This window comes from Nannobrachium achirus, assembly GCF_963921795.1.
Source record: "Nannobrachium achirus genome assembly, chromosome: 19".
Taxonomy (NCBI): domain Eukaryota; kingdom Metazoa; phylum Chordata; class Actinopteri; order Myctophiformes; family Myctophidae; genus Nannobrachium; species Nannobrachium achirus.
Window position 1 is genome coordinate 45,019,021 of NC_137826.1, and position 16,270 is coordinate 45,035,290.

At 44.5% G+C, this 16,270-nt stretch overlaps 1 protein-coding gene across 2 annotated transcripts in view; it reads left to right on the top strand.

Annotated features, from left to right (window-relative positions):
• The first annotated feature begins 549 nt into the window (after window positions 1-549).
• mepcea (methylphosphate capping enzyme a) overlaps window positions 550-16,270 on the top strand; it is a 31,004-nt gene continuing 15,283 nt past the window's right edge. The window contains exons 1-4 of one of the 2 annotated variants that reach the window (XM_080748970.1): window positions 550-673; window positions 2,594-4,315; window positions 4,468-4,838; window positions 8,838-9,056. In XM_080748970.1, the coding sequence (XP_080605096.1) occupies window positions 2,638-4,315; window positions 4,468-4,838; window positions 8,838-9,056 (2,268 nt within the window). In that variant the 5' untranslated portion in view covers window positions 550-673; window positions 2,594-2,637. Of the gene's footprint in view, window positions 674-804; window positions 880-2,593; window positions 4,316-4,467; window positions 4,839-8,837; window positions 9,057-16,270 lie in introns of those variants that run through there. The other variant, XM_080748971.1, reaches the window with a different exon arrangement.

Genomic DNA, 16,270 nt, shown 5'->3' on the forward strand with positions numbered 1-16,270 from the left:
ATAGCAGATCGGCAAGCCCACAACGCGTCAAGGACGATACGAGTTGTGAGCTTGTAGATCTCCTTTTTTCGGGATTCTGTTTCTCTCATATGAAAGTAGTAGGTCTACCTGCTGATGAGTGAGAGACATCAGCTCTAGTCTCTCTCTCTCTCTCTCTCTCTCTCTCTCTCTCTCTCTCTCTCAAGCTATATGTCTCTCTAATCTATCTCTCTCTCCCTCTGCTCACTGTTGGGAGTCGATAGATTCATTTCAAGTGGACGAGAGAGAGAGAGAGAGAGAGAGAGAGAGAGAGAGAGAGAGAGGAAGGAAGGAAGGAAAGGAAGCTAGGAAGGAAGGAAAGGAAGCCTCCCTCCATATCGTTACACATTTACACCACCACACCACACACACACCATAGTTATTCATCTCCGTGTATTGACGTACATTGATCATTGATGTGCTAACATTAGTGTTAGCACCCTGTCACACGCACACTCAAACACTGTGCACTGCACACACACTCACACACTGTGTGGCAGTGTCACGCACACGCACACGCAGACTGGAGTAGGACAGACAGATAGACACACGCACACACACACACAGACAGACAGACAGACAGACAGACAGACAGACACAGCTACATGGCTGGTTGAGGAAGCAAGGAGAGGACATCAAACTGTGTGTGTGTGAGGTGAGACTTTTATCTTTTTTCACATTTATTATTTACTTTTTTCTAACAGCTCGACAAAAATGACGTAGTTCCAACTTTTTAACCCAGTTGAAATTACGTCATGATTATTATTTTTATTTATTTAATTTCGTAGGAATCTTGTCTTAAAAAAGGTAAAGAGAAGAAAAACATAACAGGAGAAGGAAAGAGAGAGGACACTTGTGGAAGTATGTAAAATGAAGCCTTATTCATGAATGTGATAGTGTGTGTGTGTGTACACATGTAAATAAGTCGAGTCCATTTTATTTGGGTTGGATGAGGTGGTGTGTTGTTGTTGGTTGGTGGGTGTAGCGGCATGTCGGTTTGTTTATGTGTTCCTTAGTTTGGTTCGGTTTAATTCGCGGTGTTAAATAGCGTTGTAGTTTAGTGTAGGAACCGCAACGACACCGACATGGAGGCTGAACGTTGAGCCGACGTTGTGCTCCTTCTGGCCCGCTGCAAGCTGCTGCTTCACCCGCTGTGTGTGACTGTGTATGTGTGTGTGTGTGCGTGTGTGTGTATGTGCTGCTGGGGGTTAGCTACTTAGCTTAGCTCTGGTCTATAGCTTTAGAAGGAGTTCTCCTTAACGCTATGTCACAAATGAGCCCTTGCGCCGCAAGAAAGTCTGCGCACCCTGTCGTCTGTAGTAAAAATAAAAGATACAGTTTCGCTACTCACCAAAACAAAGACGGGTTTAGGGAGTTGAAAGCCTACTTTCCTTAGTGGCAGCACCCTGAGCCCCCCACCTCACGTCTAAAATACACTTTTTGGACAGAAAGGAAAATATTTCACCGGAAGGCAAAATCCGGTCAATGGAATTTTCTATTGACGAGACCTGTAGAGGGCGCTGTGGAGTAGCTAAAACCTCCGGTGAAACGTTTTCTTTTCTGGCTAAAAAGTGTATTTTAGACGTGAGGTGAGGGGCTTAGTGTGTCCCCACTAAGGGAAGTAGGCTTTCAACATCTTAGAACAGTCTTTGTTTTGGTGAGTAGCGAAAGTGTATTTTTTATTTTGACTACACACGAGAGGCTGAGCAGCCTGGGCCACCGCTGCTGTGAGCGCAATGGCTTATTGGTGACATAGCGTTATGGAGAACTCATTCTAACGCTGTGGACCAGAGCTAGGGGTTAGCTAAAGTGGCTAGCTTCAATGCTAACTAGCATGGTGGTGCACGGTTGTGTTAGCTTTAGCCGTGTGTGTGTGTGTGTGTGTGTGTGTGTGTGTGTGTGTGTGTGTGTGTGTGTGTGTGTGTGTGTGTGCGTGCGTGCGTGCGTGCGCGCGCGTGCCTGTTGTGAAGGGGGCGGAGAAAATGAAAGAACTACTCAGAAAAGCTCACTTATTATAATGCCCCCCTGATAGTAATTTATACTTGTATTTATTTATATATATATTTTCCCTCCCAAAATATCCCAGATCTGCAAGCTCATAACATGTTGTTGAGCTCATTTATTTTTCTTAGTATGAGAATGTGTGAATGACAGTCATGGCCAGGTGTAAAATGGTTGACTTTTTTATGATAATCCTGTCCGGATTATTCTCAGTTTATCCTTTGTCAGGGTTATTATTCAGGAGTTATCTGTAACACAGAAACCTGGATTAATTATGTTTTTTGGTGGGAAAACATTATTATTTTTGCTCTTCTTTTGTGCTTCTAATAATGGGAGTTTGGTACCATAACCATACTCTTTGGCCAAATATGTAATGGCCTCTGAGATTTTACTGTGTTTCTGTGAGCCCAAATGCATGTGGACAATGATTGTATTAAACTTTATGTACCAGTACTTCAAAAATCACGATTGTCAATAATGTTTTGATGAATTGTGTGCTGCAGCCCCGCACAGACTTTACAATCTAATGCCTCTTCATCTGTTGTTGTTTCATTATGTTGTTGTTTCATTTCAGATCCATAGTGGCTTCCATGTCTGTATTGGCGGCGTCCAAAAGTGATGGAGATGTCTGTTGGTGAAGAAGCCGTGAAGACGGCTGGTTCAGAGACCAATCCCACTCCATCTCTGCCACCCCCGCCATGTGCTGAACCTGAACGCAATAGCAATATGTCCATGATGACGGAAGCCCCCTTGGTCACCCCCATGGCCACCGCCTTGGTCACCCCCGACGGTGCAGATCCGGCAGCTTCCTGTCCCGTGTTATCGTCGCTGACGGAACAAAACCACACTCGCCCCACCAGTGGCAACGCCCGTACCAACTCTGAGTATTTCGGGCAGAAGAACGCCAGAGGGAACGAGAATCATCACATCTACCGAAGGAACAGCTTCACTCATCCCAAACAACAACAACAGCAGCAGCAGCAGCAGAAAGTGAACAAGCGGCGCAACACAATGAACTTCGGAGGATTCAAACATCCGGCCTCCGGCGGAAAGAGGCGGCGGAGGGCCAACTCCGAGAGCGAGGGCTCCGTGCTGCCCAGCAACTTCCTGCTGGGCGGGAACATCTTCGACCCGCTGAACCTCAACAGTCTGCTGGACGAGGAGGTGAGCCGGACCATCAACGCAGAGACGCCCAAGTCCTCCCCACTGCCCAACAAGGGCCGAGACCCCGTGGAGATCCTCATCCCCAGGGACATCACCGACCCGCTCAACCTCAACAGCGGCATCGCGGGCACAGGCTTCTTCAGGAGCGCAGGAAGGAGGCGCCATCGCAACCGGCATCATGGAGGAGGAGGGGGCGGCGGCGGGGGTGGTGGTGGCGGCATCGCGGCCATGCACATTGAATGCTCTGAATCCCGGAGGAACAGCGAGGTGAAAGTGAACGCCGCCTCGGTGCCTCCAAGTACGGCAGCCTCTTGCCCGGCAGCGCCGGAGGAGCCCAAAGAATCCAGCGCCCTTCCCAGGGTCCCGGGCGATTCCCACAGCAGTAAGGAGGCTGAACGGACCGGCAGCAGCAGGGAAGAGGTGGTAGCATCTGTGTTGTCCACTCCGCCCATCCGGGCGCAAAGCACAGACGACGACTCCTCGTCTGCGACGAACCAGCAGCACTCGAGCAACAGGCGCAAACGCAGACGCAACTCCGGCAAGATGGAGCCTCCGAGTCGCGTCGCATCATCTTCTTCCGCTGTTCCGGCGGGGAAGCCGGGAGGGTCCGGAAACCACCGAGCTTATTCTGCTGCTCCGGCAGGGAAGCCGGGAAGAGGGTCTGGAAACCACTGGGCTTCTGGCGGAGGGTCCTCGAAGAGTGCTCAGTCTACCTTCCACACGCCTACGCCTAGGACCGGGCAGCGAAGCAGGCCGGGCGGTCGGCCGCCGAAGGAGCAGAAGCCGCAGAAGGTGTTCCAGTACGGGAATTACAACCAGTATTATGGCTACCGCAACTCGGGCGCTAATGAAGACTCCCGGGTACGCGCGCTTCGCCGGGAATGGTTCGAGGGTAAACATGTGCTGGACTTGGGTTGCAACTCGGGCCATCTGACTCTATATATTGCCAAAGCACTAAAACCGGCCCACATTTTGGGCCTGGATATTGACAGTAACCTGATATACATGGCCCGAAAGAACATCAGACACTATCTGTCTGAGCTGCAGATGGAGAAGGTCAGACGCCCCACAACAACGCAGGAGAGCAAGAGCACAAAGAAAGAGGAGGAAAATGGGAAGGAGACTCTCGCAGGTAAGTGCTTTCAAAAGCATGAAATAATAGTACTAATAATTGTCTTAGAAATAATTGCAAATATCAACATCACAAATAACTTAAATATACAAAGAAACGACTGACAATGACCCATAATAGTGATTGTGTAATGCCTACTGCTCCTCTCTCAGGCAGCGAAGAAAAACAGGACAAGCAGCGCTTCAGCAGCAGCACGGAGAGTGGCAGCACAGCTGAAAATGGGAACGGCGTCGGGCCAGAGAGAGGAAAGACCCCCGTCGCCGTCGAGGACAACTCCGGTGGTCCCACGGACGGGAGAGGTCCTACTCCGGAGACGGAGGGTGGGATCCAGACGGAGGAGCGCATGGAGCAGCAGGAGGAGGACTGTGATAAAGCCCCCGCCACCGACGTGGCCGCCACGGCCCCCAGCCTCCCGTTTCCTGTGTCCCTACAGATCTCCAGGGGGCCCATAGCGGCCCCTCCGCTGACGGAGAAACCCACCGCACGCCCGGGGGAGTTCCCCTCCAACGTGACCTTCGTCAAGGTAAGGCTGCCTGCACCACCACCACTACCCAGGGTTCCCACGGTCATGAAATTCCTTTAAATATTTTGAAATTAGAAAAATTGTTTTCCAGCACTGGAAACGTTTTGGAATTGTTCAAGGGTCCTGGAAGGTCCTGGAAAAAATAGCTATGCATTGTCTTTGGTTATTGATTTTGTTAATACCTCTGAAATTACAAATTAAACATTGGCCAAATTGTCAAATATTAGAGGCAGAAATTGTGAAAATAGCAGATCTACATGCTCACAACGCCTCGCAACGAGGCGTTGTGAGCATGTAGATCTGCTATTTTCACAATAGAAACGTGTTATACAAAATTCCTCAACTCTTAGTGCTCGTCAGGGTGCCGGGTCCCCAGTTAAAATATGATTATTTCAGGGGTCACAGCCTGAAAAGGTTGAGAACCACTGGCATACACTACCTGTCTTTGGGCATTGCGCATTGGAGTAAGCGACTTGTTATTGAGCTGAATTATTGTTGTATAGTCCTGGAAATTGGGTTAAATATTCTGGAAAAGTTTTGGAAATTAATTGGTAAAATGTGTGGGAACCCTGACAACTACACTGACAAAAAAAAAGCAAGATAGTTGAAATATTGAATGTTGTACCTTCGAGACAGAGCTTTTTTTTATACAAGATTCCTTTCTTTATGACCACTTGAGCCCTATTTATAATACTCCCATCGTACAATGGTGTCGCGGGGTGAAAATAGTCCCAACTACTACGTGGACTTGTAGATCGGCTGTTTATGCTATTTTCTTTAATTCTTTGACATGCCGAAAATGGAGGCGGCAGGTTGAAAGTGGTTGCACCTTTTCCATCTTAAAGGTCTTTCACACGGGGAGCGACAATACGTCTGCGGGCTCGCACCCTGCTTCTTATGTTCAACACATTCCAACCCTGGCGGCGGGGTGTGTCAGATTGCCCGCACCTCCCTACCTGCCTACCTGCTTGTCTCTTGAAAAATGAATTACTAGTTAGCCGCTTCCTGCGTGAAAACGATTTGCTTCCTGTGTGAAAAGACCTTTTAAAGTACGAGCACAGCGTGAGCAAAGTTGGGCAGATCACAGCTTTATATCTAGGTAGAAACGGGGATGGTGGGCGGGGTGTATTTTTATGCACCTTTTGAGCGGTGGTCACAACGCTCCTATACGTGGCCGTGTGTGTGGGTATGCGTGTCTGTAGCCTGCAGTAACCTTTTCTGACCACACATGTTAAGGGAGGGGCGCTGTTGTTCAGACTCACATTCACGCACGCGCACACACACACACACACACACACACACACACACACACACACACACACACACACACACACACACACACACACACACAGCCTCCACCGCTCAGTTCACACGAGTGTGATTTTTGGAGCTGTGTGAAACACAGGCTCCCTATACGTGGCTGTGTGGGTCTGTGTGTGTGTGTGTGTCTGTCTGTCTGTCTGTCTGTCTGTGTGTGTGTCTGTGTGTATGTAGCCTGACTTCGGCACGTAACTAGTGCCGCACCATTTACGCCACTCGCGCAATATATACATCAAAATGTGCGGCTCGGCCGGGAATGGTGTTCTATTACCTTTCGTTCCGATCCGCCTTACCATGCCGACGTAATCGGCAAAAAACGACGCTTAATTGTCCCCATTGACTTATAATGGGACAATGCAAGAAATCACTTTCAAGTATTTTTCTCTCGTAAACCATAGGAGCTACAGTTTCAAACCTCGGAGAGGAGATTCATAATGATTTTAAGAATGAATCGAAAAATAATTACATCACTCGGCCTCATGGTGGCGCTATAACGGCCCACTTTACGTTTTGCCCCGTAACTCTTGAACCGTGGATCGGAAAATTAAAATTCTTTTTTCCCTGGATTCCTTGGGTCAAGACGCATCTCCCCATATAGGCCACGCCCATTTGCGCCAGGATAGATTTTCCGCCATCTTGAATTTTCTCCAAAACACACTTTTTGCTCCTTTTCCTACATATTTTCTTCAAATGTCACAAAAATCGGTACACATGATCTACACACACACACACACACACACACACACACACACACACACACACACACAGCTCCACTTCACACGGGTGTGATTTTTAATAGTATTGCAGATATTGTGTGCATTTGAATGTAGCTATTGTTGCCCTGATTTAAGAAACTAACCAAAACATTTTATGTGATAGAACATTTAATTCATATTGTATTGTAGCCATTTAAACCTGAGGCCTATTATAAAAAACACCCTCTAAATGTCTGACCTAAGCTTTCAGAAAAAAAAGAAAACATTGTTGTTTGCTATAATACTGTACTGCATATAGCAACAACTACAGAGGTGTTCCCCGCTTGAAAGGTACATGTATAACAACATATAGGTGTTCCAGAAACGGCCTAAGATTTGAGTGAAAGTATATCAGACTAGCTAATCAATTTTGGGTTTTTAGCATGCATCACGTGTCATTCCATTCCTTGTGCTTGGTACGTTGTCCTCATTCGCCAATCGCCATTCACCTTTTTTCTGTCCAGTCTTGTTGACCTACAGAGGCCGCCTCCATAAATCATCATCATAGGTTTAACTGTCATTTGTAACAGTCAGTCAGTGTGTCCCCTCGCTGGAAGTGTCCTTCAGCACCAAGGAATGTCTTCACTCGGTCAACAAAAAAACTCTGATGTACACACAGTATCTGCTACTGACCTGATGATGAAATGTATGATATTCAATGAAACACAATTCCTAGGCTAGTTACTGCTGCTCTCTGCAATCCTGCAAAAAAGATAAAGTGTTAGGAAACTTTGTGAACTTGCTGAACGGTCAAAAACAAAGTCAGAGCTGAAGTTCTTGAGACAAGATGTGTGTTAATAATACCCATTCAGAACGGGTACACATTATTGTGTATCATTATTTTATGTTTTAACTATGCCGCGCTGCGAGCTTGTAGATCTGCTATTTTTGAAAAATCGTGAAAATTAGAATTTTGACCCGATTCTATAAGTGTCTTTTGAAACCTAAGGTTTTTTGAAAAACCTATATTTCTATGGAGTGCATCTCTCCACTCCGACATGTCTCCTTTCCGACATGTCACCATTCCGACACTAACCCTATCTCTAACCCTAACCCTAAACCTAACCCCTATGGGAGTGTCGCCACTCAGACAATAAGAAGTCAATTTCGGAGTGGCGACATGTCGGAATGGAGAGAGCTTCCCATTTCTATGTCAGCAATCTGGCTAGCCATCGTCAAAGAAAAGGTCCTTTTCACTTAAATGGAGCTCAGTTAGCCTGTTCTTGAGAGACTACTATGTCAGTGGTTCTCATGTGAAGGACCCCCAAAATTATGTGTATTTTGCCCACAAACCCCCATCTCAAAATATTTAGTTCCAGGGACCACCCAGAAGCAAAATTTTAGTTACAAACGTTCTCTTTGAAAATACATTATATTCAAAGATTTGCACACATTTTCACGACTTTTTCAAAAATAGCAGATCTACAAGCTCGCAGCGCGGCACCTTTTTCACTGGTTAAAGCATTCAATAATTCTAGGCCTAAATGGATTAAAGACAAAGGGACAAATCATCTACAATAGAGCTGCATCTAGCCGTTATTTCCTTTGCGACTAGTCAGTCGATTACTTTTTTGATTAATTGAATAATCAAGAAGTGTTTTTTTGATTACAAATCGATCATTTGTTTTATAATCGATGAAATGGATTAGTTCCATTTGTAAGTTGTGGCACAGCTCCCTCTCTAATAGTCTACAATGCATGATGCCACCTATCCATCCATCCCTCAAACATCTCTTTGTCGGCCTGGGCACTTCTGACCGTACATCGCTGGTTCGAGTCCTGTTCTCGACGATCTGCTGCGTGTCTCTCCCCGTCTCTCACTCCCTCTTTCCTTTCAGTCTTCACTTAAAAACTTCAATTCAGGCAGAAAAAGACAACAACAAAAAAACATATCTCTTTGTCTCCTGGTCCTTTTCTATTCAAGGCCAACTACGTGCTGGAGAACGACAATCTGCTGCTGACGCAGAGGCCAGAGTACGACGTGATCATGTGCATGAGCGTCACCAAGTGGATCCACCTGAACTGGGGCGATGACGGCCTCAAGCGCCTCTTCCGGCGCGTCTACAGACACCTGCGTCCCGGAGGCCTCTTCATCATGGAGCCACAGCCCTGGGACAGCTACGCCCGGAGGAAGAGACTCACTGTAAGTACTCGCTGAACATATAAACCAGGGATGGCACCCATGTATTGGCCGCATACCGATATTTGCCCTTCAATATCGGCATCAGCAAATATAGCTGACATTAACCGATGGCACTAGCCGATATTTATCTGTTGTTGATAAGCATCCATTTTGCACTGGCTATGTTGGTGTATTTCGTTATCTGCATGCCTCTGCTTGTAGGCTTTGAATTTGCACATGGCAGATATGACACAAACCTAAATATACAAAGAAATGACTGACATATTTGACAACTTTATACTTTAAAAATAACATTGATAGTGGAAAATAGCCGATCTCGGCGCTTCTGAGCTTGGAGATCTGCTTTTTACACTATTTTTGAAAATGTTGGAATAAAAATATATGAACATTTTTCAAAATGGAAATGATTATGACGATTATGACAAAATAATGGCGATCATGTCAAATAATTGCGATTAGGCGACTATGTAATAATTGTGGCAGGCCTAATTTCTAGCGCACCGCAGCTCTGAGCCGGGGGGGGGGGGGGGGGACAGCGCCTTGTTACAGCAGCTCCACAGAGACTAAACTCTTTCGAGACATTTCCGCCATTATGAAAGTCAGATGTAAACAAAAGAAAATGAATTGTCGAGCGATACAAATTTTAGTGTAAAAGCCAACCTCTCGTGGTCTGAGCTGCAGGACTTGAGATAAAAAAAAATATATATATAAAGTCCTGTGTTAATTTTGACAGCAAATTGTGATTTGAAAATAACCGATTTACAAGCTTGTAGATCTGCTATTTTTGGCTAAATTCCTCCGCAGAATAGGAACGCTAGGGTTCAAGTGGTTAATGTAACTGTGTTAGGGTTAGTAATAGTAATATCCTATCACACAAAAAGATTTGGTGGTCCCCCTGTAGTAACTCTGAGGACACCCTGTTGAAGACCCCTGATAATAATATTTCATATAGTAATAAAATCACAAGAATCAAGAAAAAAAGGATAGTCTTCAAAATGTAAAATAGCTTTAATAAAAAGGCTAGTTCATCATTAAACCAGAACTAAAAACATGCCTAGACATGTTTCTGATGGCCTCCTTGTGTTTGCCCTGAAGAAGGTCATCTGGGGCTGAAACCTTTTTCCTATGATGAACTAGCCCATTATTAAGCTGTTGTGTATTCAATTCAATCTCTATTCAGACGCAAGGGAGATCCATATCACCAGTGTGTAGAGTCCCTTGGTATCATTTTCCTTTTGACTTTTTAAAGCATTCCCCTTTTGAACCAAAGAGCACCCTCCAACAATGTTTTTCACTAGTCCTATTTTTATGTGTAGTTTGTATACATGACAAACTGTCCCCTCCTTTCCCCCTCTCTTCACCAAACCACTTAATCAGCGAAAATAGCGGATCTTGCAACGGGAAGCGCTTTGAGCTTGTAGATCTGCTATTTTCGTCAAACCTTCACCTTTTTTCTTCCATTTTTTTTGCTGTATGGTAGCCTATTACGACCATCAATTAATTAATTTTTCTTTGAATAGGTTGTTATTGGGGGGCCGAACAAGTTTTTTTGCTCTTTCACACGAGCGAAAGTAGAACTTTTTTCCTAAGGTTATTTCTTTTGGAAGTGTTGCTTTCTTTCAAAGCAACACATCCCCATGAATCTTGTAGATGCAACATTTTAATTGTTTCCTTTGTTTATTTTGGATGAAAGGGGAGTGTCTGGTTCAAGCCCTATCGCTCCTATTTCAATATAATCTTTCCTAGGAAGAATCCTCCCACACGCACACCCTCGCTCACACAGACACACACACAGAGACACAACACAACAGCAGTTCGCTGTCATTCGCTGCCAACTGGAACCGATATTACCCCTGCATGTTTGGTCGTCTTTCCCACTGTCTCAACCACGCGTTATAGCGCCATAGTTGGCCAATTTGGAAAGGTTTGGTGACTCACTCAATTGCTTCTCCGCCTATGGGCGGGTACTGGACCAGGCTCATGGGCGGGTACTGCACAAGGCTTAAAGTGGTGCTCCTCAACTCCTTTTCTGTCTCCAAGTTGACACAAAGGAACGTACATTTGGGTGTCCTTGACATCTTGACAATCCTAACGATAAGAGGAGACCAAAGGGTATTAAAATACACCTGACATCAAAAATGTAATCTTCGCCCACCTTGGGATCAAACACTTGGAATGTAACTTCCATCTTTGCCAGTTGCCAAAAAGTTTGGATACTTAGGTGATACAAATGGACATGGAGGAATGACCCTTTTATTTGTTGCCAATGTTACGGACCAGGATAATGTTAACCCATTAAGACCTGGGTTAACATAGCTCACAATCACATAACATGGCTCAACATAGCTCATAGAGCGGGACTCTGTGCCGCGCTATGAGCTTGTATACCTGACAGGTAAGATTTTAATTACCGCTCAAATTTACACTTATTTCTTTACTTTCTGGGGCTGTGAAATAAAAAATGTCATACCTAAATACCAATATCCAAATACCTACATAGCTATGATTGAATATGTCTATGGTTTCACACTAATTATTTTATATTTTCAAGTGCAGCAACATAAAAAAAAACTATATAAGAAAAAGAAGGTGCGCATCAGCAATGGTTTTCTCAGTGGAGTGCTAGACCCAAAGTCAAATTTACATAAAAATAGGAATTAAATTCCAAAAAGGTAGCACATCCCTAATGTTTAAATCAGGAGGACAAAGTACTCACATTTCCACTTATTTATTGGCACACACCAAAAAGGAACGCTTACGCGTTTCGGCTAAGAGCCTTCGTCAGAGCATTCACATCACATAAAGTCAACTCACTTTATAGGGAAGGTCAGTGTTCACATACAGCTGAATTCACAGATTAATCACCAGTGTCCAATCACAGACAGTGGTTGATTAAATAAATTAAATCATCATTATACAGCCAATAAACAATGATTCAAAGTCAGTCTTAACCCAAAAAGCACTTTAGGCTGTAATCATCATTAAGTCCATTGGGTGTCATTGTGTTAAGTGTGTATATCCACAGCATCTCTCTTTGGGCTAGTCTCTTTAAGATATCACCCCCTCTGGTGGGCATCACGATTCTCTCTATCCCAGTGAATCTTAATGAGGAGGGTGAACCATGATTCGCTTCAGCATAATGTTTTGCAATCGCATAATCCATATTTCCTGTACGGATTGCAGTTTTGTGCTCAGATATTCTTTGTTTGAGTGGTCGTTTAGTTTGTCCAACGTACGCTAGACCACAGGGACATAGCAGCATGTAGATCACATGTGTTGATTTGCAGTTTATGAATTCACGTATAGGGATCTTTCTTCCACTGTGGGGATGATTAAAACATTTCTTGTCCGATGTATTGTTGCAACAAGCACAATTGCCACATTTAAACATTCCAGTTGTTGACAGCCATGTGGTCTTTTTTGGGACCATATTCTTGTACATGACTGTACCTTTGATTGTGGGTGCTCTCCTGAATGCAACAAGTGGTGGAGATTTGCAGAGGTCCTTCACAGATGGCTCTGCTTGGAGCACATGCCAGTGTTTGTTGAGTACATTTTTGGAGCGGTGAAAGCGCTCCCAATAGACAGGTATGTCCGTGGCTGGCTGGCTATGTGGCTGGCTGGCTGGGTATGTCTGTAGCCTGGCAATACCTTGAGTGGCCACACAAGTTAAAGGAGGGGCGCTGTTGTGCTGGCACAAACACACACACACACACACACACACACACACACACACACACACACACACACACACACACACACACACACACACACACACACAGATTCACCGCTCCACTTCGAACCGAGTTTTGATTTTAATTTGTGAAGCACAGTGGTTATATTCAGTACAGAAACAGGCCCGACTTGGTTTTTTAGTTTTGGGTGAATTCAATAAAAGATCAGAGCGGGAGGTGTTATAGGCACACTGTATGGCTTTCTGAATAGAACTGGAGGAATAGCGCCTGTCTTCAAACCGAGCACTCATCGTGGCTTGTTTGGAGAGAAAGTCATCAGGATCTGAACAGTTGCGTTTGAGCCTCAAAAATTGACCTGCTGGAATGTTGTCCTTTAGATACTTAGGATGGTTACTGGTAGCATGTAGAATCGAATTGCGTTCCATTTCTTTTCTATAAATAGAAGTGTTAATCATTCCTTTGTCCTTGTAAATGGTTAGATCCAAATAGTTGATTTTGTCCATACTTCGTTTACATGTGAATTTCAGAAAACTTGAGTTATTAAGATATGATACAAAGTCAGTTAATTCAGTTTCTGTCCCCTCCCAAAATAACAAGATGTCATCTATGTACCGTTTGTATAATTTTATCTTTGAATAATGGGAGTTGTTGTTGGGGTTATGGACAACTTCTTCTTCCCATTTTCCCACAACCAATCCAGCCACAGAGGGTGCTGTTGCTGTCCCCATTGCGGTGCCAGCCTGTTGGAGGTACCAGTTGGATCCATAGAGCATGTAATTGCGACTCAGAACAAGGTGCAACAGTTCTAATAAAAATGAATTTGGGGGGTTTTGTGTTGTTTCTCTCTTGGACAAGTAATAGGCAGCCGCATTCAAAGCATCTTCATGGGGAATACAACCATATAAGTTTTCCACATCAAGAGAGACCAACATTGTGTTCTGATTCACAGTGCAATTACTTAGACAATTAAGCACATCTTTTGTGTCTCCAAGATAGGCAGGCAGATCCTTCACAAAGTCTTTCAAAAAGAAATCAACATATTTTGATAATGGTTCCGTAAGAGAGCCTCGTCCTGAGACAATTGGTCTGAGAGGAGGTTCTGTGGGGTGTTTGTGGATCTTTGGAAGGCTATAGATGATGGGAGTGACAGGACACTGATTAGTCAGATAGGCATGTTCTTTTTTTGTGATCCAGTTTGATTCAAAAGCCACTTTCAATAGATTGTCAATTTCAGACTTGTATTCATTCAGAGGGTTTCTCACAAGCTGCCTGTTGGTGGGGCTGTTCAGGTTTTCAAGCATTTTCTTGTGATAATATTCAGTATCTAAGACAACCACTGCACCTCCTTTGTCAGCAGAACGAATAGTGATCTCTGGATTCTTCTCCAACTCTTTTAATGCACAACGCTCCTCATAGGTTAGGTTTGCATACTTGGGGCCTTTGTCCTTCTTTAACATATCTTCAAGATCATGTTCAACAAGTTTGTTAAACTAGCCCTTACCCGTTCAAAGATATGAGCTCCGAAATGATGTGCAGTGTGTGGGTTATGGGATGTGCATGCTTGCATGCTAATATGTAGGAGCATCAATGTAAGAAATACCCGTTCCATTTAACGGCTACAGAGATACTGTGTACCGATCTGCATGATTTTTGGACAACATCTGTAACAGGGCCAGCACCCCCCCCCCCCCCCCCCCCGCCCGCCCGCCCGCCCGCACACCCCCCCCCCCCCCCCTGTGTGTGTGTGTGTGTGTGTGTGTGTGTGGGTTTGTGTGTGATTGTGCATGGCCTGAACAACAGCGCCCCTCCCTTAACATGTGTGGTCACAAAAGGTACTGTAGGCTAAATAGATATAGATACACCATAAAAATGCTAATATACAGCATCCGATTTGTGAAAGTGACAAACGGGCTTCACAGTTATGTCAGGTGTGTTCATATGGTAATGGTGATGCGATTTCAGATCAATTGCTCCAGCCACTGAGGAGAAACGCGGTTTCAGACAGACAGACACTCACTCAGACATCTCCAAAATTATAGTATAGATGTCACAATAACTGGACTTAAGTTTGTTGAGGGGCAAAATGATGACTTTGGGCAAAAAGGAGAAGGATTTTGTGCACCAGTTTCAGTCTCCTCAATTGGTGATATTTGTTCAGTAGAATATGGTGCACTCTTATGGTGGGGGGAAAAGAAATGTTTCAAATGGAGTTGTCTCATGAATTTGTACGTGTCAACCTTAACACAATGACACCCAATGGACTTAATGATGATTACAGCCTAAAGTGCTTTTTGGGTTAAGACTGACTTTGAATCATTGTTTATTGGCTGTATAATGATGATTTAATTTATTTAATCAACCACTGTCTGTGATTGGACACTGGTGATTAATCTGTGAATTCAGCTGTATGTGAACACTGACCTTCCCTATAAAGTGAGTTGACTTTATGTGATGTGAATGCTCTGACGAAGGCTCTTAGCCGAAACGCGTAAGCGTTCCTTTTTGGTGTGTGCCAATAAATAAGTGGAAATGTGAGTACTTTGTCCTCCTGATTTAAACATTAGGGATGTGCTACCTTTTTGGAATTTAATTCCTATTTTTTATAAAAAAAAACTGCTGAAAAAAAAAAAAAAAAAAAAAACTCTGTTCAGGTGTTTAGACAGATATCTTGTGTTGAGCTTATAGACAGTTGTGTCCCCTCTCAAATGAGCACTTGCCCGGTCGGGCAACCTGAAAGCATACTTCACCTGCCCGAAAGGTTTATTTACCTGCCGGGGCAGGTGGGCAATGCCTGGTTTTAAGGGCAATAATGTTTCATAAGTCTCCACAGTGTTTCGTCCCGAATGGACTGCCGTATGCCCCTCTTCTAGCGCCACCATGAGGTTGCTTTTTGCAGACAACATCTCCTGATTAGGGAGTCTTACTGGTGTAAGCTAACTGTAGATGACAGGTTTAAGTAGGAATAACGGTAGCTGCTTTTCCACTCCACGTTTAATGAGAACATTTAGTTAGAAATCTGGCAACTCTACCAATGTAATAATGTCAAACAGATCTTTCTTTTCAGAATATGGGAGCTTGATGATGAACGTGCTTGTAAGGATGAAGATGCTATTTTAAGGGCTTTGCGCACAGGACCGTTGCGTTTTTTTCCGTTTGCTGCATGATTAAAACGCTTTGGATTTGGTGTGCAAGGCTGTGCGGAATCCACACTGTGGACCGCATGCGACAAGACGCACAAATCGAACTGGGTTCGATCGGGGGAAAAAACGCACAGCCGCAGCCACCTGCCGCATGGCAAATTCGGAGCCGGTGTGCATGAGGTCCTAGAGAATCATTGTTTTCTTTAAAAAGATGAAATAGTCTGTGTTTTCCGTGCGAGAAAAAAAAGAAACGCGTCTGTGTGCAAAGCCCTACATGGATTAAATTTCTCAGACTGATTTAATTTGGATTCCACAGAATCCAGCATGTCTTCTATGGAAGCATGTTGTGCACCGAAAAATAGCCGATCTACAAGCTCTC